This window comes from Triticum urartu, chromosome 2A (assembly GCF_056163025.1).
Source record: "Triticum urartu cultivar PI428250 chromosome 2A, HENAU_Tu73, whole genome shotgun sequence".
Taxonomy (NCBI): Eukaryota; Viridiplantae; Streptophyta; class Magnoliopsida; order Poales; family Poaceae; genus Triticum; species Triticum urartu.
Genome location: NC_141874.1, coordinates 373,325,002 through 373,328,457, shown reverse-complemented (window position 1 = coordinate 373,328,457; position 3,456 = coordinate 373,325,002). Strand labels below are relative to the sequence as shown.

General features: G+C 47.7%; 1 protein-coding gene across 1 annotated transcript; it reads left to right on the top strand.

The window, feature by feature from the left end:
* The first annotated feature begins 625 nt into the window (after positions 1–625).
* LOC147985152 (uncharacterized) lies at positions 626–3,045 on the top strand. The gene is made up of 2 exons (XM_087541434.1): positions 626–711; positions 822–3,045. The coding sequence occupies exons 1-2, from the start codon at positions 626–628 to the stop codon at positions 3,043–3,045; spliced, it is 2,310 nt and encodes a 769-aa protein (XP_087397560.1).
* The last annotated feature ends 411 nt before the right edge of the window (positions 3,046–3,456 follow it).

The window sequence follows — 3,456 nt, the reverse complement described above, 5'->3', positions numbered from 1 at the left end:
CTGTACGAAGCTGTAGCCACCCTGCAAGTCACGTGTACACTGTACATGCAATTAACTTTTTATAGAGGGACAATCATACATGCAATTAACTCAAAGGGTTAATTATCCTTTTGCCCTCAGTGGTGTCCATGTGCTCAGTTTTGCCCTCAGATGCGAATTGTCCTCAGTTTTGCCCCTAGTCCGAGCACATCTACTATGACGAGGCCAAACGGCCATATTTGAGTCCATTCCGTCCGCCGGCGTTAGTGGTTGTGGGTCCGGAGCTTACACGTGGGACCGCGTGGACATGGGTCCGGAGCTGACATGTAGGCCCGTGCAACTAAATCCCCAAAGCATTCAGCTCACACCCATCCGCCCGGTCGGCTGTCCTGCGCTACCGCCGCCACCTGCGCTGCGGCCAGCACCTGCCCCGCCACCAGCTGCACGGCCTGCTCCGCCGCTACCTCCCTGCGCCTACGCTCCACGGCTACCTGTGATGCCCACCACCTTCCTGCGATGCCACGGGTGGGGCGCCCGCCACCTGCTCGATCCACGGCGCGGCCTCCTTCCGTGCGCCCGGTCGGAGCGCTCAAAGGTGGGGGGCTGCTGGAGTTATTTGAACTAGGAGGAAGAACCCTAGGGCGAAATGGTGAGCAGCGGTGACCCTGGAGTATTTGGCGAGGCAGGCATCGGGCCAGAGATCCGCCGCGTCCACGACTGGGTTCCCGAGGGGTAAGTCTCGCCTCTTGTTTAGATTGAGCTTAGTTGTGCATTTGAACACTCGATTCGAGTAGGTTTGCCCAGTTAGTGTGCTGATTGTGTCTCTGTTTTTCGCCGGTTAGGATGGAGTTGCGGTTTGCTTTCATGGTGCACATTAGAAGGGACCGGTACATGTTCGATGCAAAGGATAAGAAGAAATACCAAGGAGGTTTTGATTATCGGTTGCCAATGGCTAGTAATTGGAGTTTCAGACAATTTGGGGAGGTAATTTGTAGCCAATATCCTTGGGGTTTGCTTGATGAAGTGGTATACAAATACTATGATGGGGAAAAGAATTGGGTGACAGTTAGTAATGATGAAGAGCTAGCTACCATGTTTGTTAGGCATAAAGAGAAATATAATTTTCATGTGAGGCTGCAAGTTGATGTGCTTGAGCAGGCATTTGGACCTAGGATGGCGGGTGCAACATCTCGGGGAGAACCAAGTCATCGTAATGGCATCTCTAGCCAGAACAGTTCAGTTGGTGCACGGCGACGTGGTGGCTCGACAAGTGTGTGCAACGGCAGTAGGGTCCCCCTTGAAGTGGAGCCGGATGGCTACAATTCTGGGGTTGATGAAGAGAAGCTATATTTTGATGTTATTCGGAATTTACGACGGGCACCTCGGACTGAAAACCAAGATGAGGCTCACAATGCAGTCCGTGTGGATGATGACGCGATGGGTGAGGACGAAGACCTTGCAGCTGTTGAATGGGACCCTTTGAACCCTCATATGGAAGAAGGTACAGTTTTTGCATCCATGAATGAGTGTAGAAATGCACTTGTGACATACTGCATCAAGGTAGAATGTACTTACAAAGTTGACAAGAGCGATCAAGTACGTTACAGAGTGCACTGTCCGACTGAAGGTTGTCCATGGAGGATGCTTGCATCTAAAATGCGGAATAGCACTAATGTTCAGGTCAAAATGAACCCTTTTAAGCACACATGCCAGGAATCAACCCTTAGGAAGGATACAATCAGTAGAGCCAAGTCAAGATGGGTGGCAGAAGAAGTAAAGAAGTGGGTGAAAGAAAACCAGCAAGTGGGTCCAAAGGAATTGCAGAAGAACATCAAAGATAAGTTCAAGATAGATTTACCATACATGAGGTTGTTCAATGGTAAACAACATGCTATGGATTCTATTTATGGTAACTGGCAGGAAAGTTTTCAATTGTTGTATTCATTCAAAGGTGAAGTGGAGAGGACAAGCCCAGGTAGTATTGTAGATATTGATCACCACACCGTGGAGTACACATTCAGGGGAGTGACAAAGACCAAGGAATGCTTTAGGAGGGTTTTTGTCTGCTTTGAGGCTTGTCGCCGGGGTTTTTTGGCAGGCTGCAGGCCTTATTTGGCTATTGATGCCACTTTTCTCACAGGGAGGTTTAAAGGACAGTTAGTAGCAGCTTGTGCAGTTGATGCACATAGTTTTGTATTTCTAGTTGCCTATGGTGTGCTGGAGACAGAGTCTGAGGAGAGCTGGACTTGGTTTTTGCATAATCTCCGCCGGGCTATTGCACATCCCAATGGATTGGTCATTCATACAGATGCCTGCAAAGGTTTAGAAGTGGCCGTGGACAATGTGTTCCCTGGAGTAGAGCATAGGGAATGCATGCGTCACCTTGCTGCAAATTTCATGAAGAAATTCAAAGGAAAGGTGTATACCGACAATTTATGGCCAGCATCTTTGACATGCAGTGTGAAGAAGCACAACTACCACTTGAGGCAGTTATACATGAATCCCAAAGTGAAAGAATACTTGGAAACACACAACTCCAAGTTATGGGCCAGAAGCCAATTCAGTGAAGTGAGCAAAGTTGACTATGTGCACAATAATCTAGCAGAGTCTTTCAACTCAACGATCCGGAAACTAAAGGGTCATTATGTGGTGGATTTGCTTGACAGGATAAGGATAGAATACATGCAGAAATTTCATTATCGTGCAGGAATAGCCGAGGCAAAATTCATGGGCCACATTATCATCCCTGCCGTGATGAATGAATTGAAGCAGAAGACAACAGGCTTGGAAATGAACATGACTCTTTGCTCGAGTACCACAACAAAGATATCATATTTGGATAAAGAGAAGAGGGAATGGAGATATCCAGTGGATTTAGAAGCTAGAACTTGCAGTTGTAGGCAATGGAAGATAACTAGGTTGCCATGCATTCATGCCTTGTTTTTCATCACTTCTCTCCCAGGTCCAGCAGGGAACATACAGCAGTATGTGCATGATTACTACTCTGTTGCAAGGTTCAAAGCCACATATGCTTATGCCTTGCCTGCTATGGAGGGAAAACAATAATGGGACATGGTGGACCCTGGATTCAAGCTTTGCGCTCCAGTTCTGAAGAGAGCAGAAGGTAGACCAAGGAAGAGTCGAATCAGACCTCGCAGCGAAGGAGCTAGACTTGGAGCGAGGAAGCGTAAGTGCACAAGGTGTGGTGGGTCTGGTCATTTTGGTAAGTATTGTGATAACACAGTAGATCCAGCATTCGGAGAGAGTTTCGATGAAGGCTTCGATGAAAATGTTGGTCAGCAGCCGGTTGCCTCAACAGATGATGAAAATGATGGTCAACAGCCGGTTGCATCAGATGAGGATTTTGACGAGGTTCCAAATGATGATGGTCAACAGCCGCATGATTTTGACGATGATCCAAAATATCCTCCAAATAATGATTCAAGTGAGGCTCCAAATGGTGATCCAAGTGAGGCT

Coding starts and splice junctions, on each gene's coding strand:
- LOC147985152 (XM_087541434.1), top strand. CDS start 626: ATGGTGAGCAGCGGTGACCCTGGAGTATTTGGCGAGGCAGGCATCGGG. Junction 712..821: donor CACGACTGGGTTCCCGAGGG/GTAAGTCTCGCC, acceptor TTCGCCGGTTAG/GATGGAGTTGCGGTTTGCTT.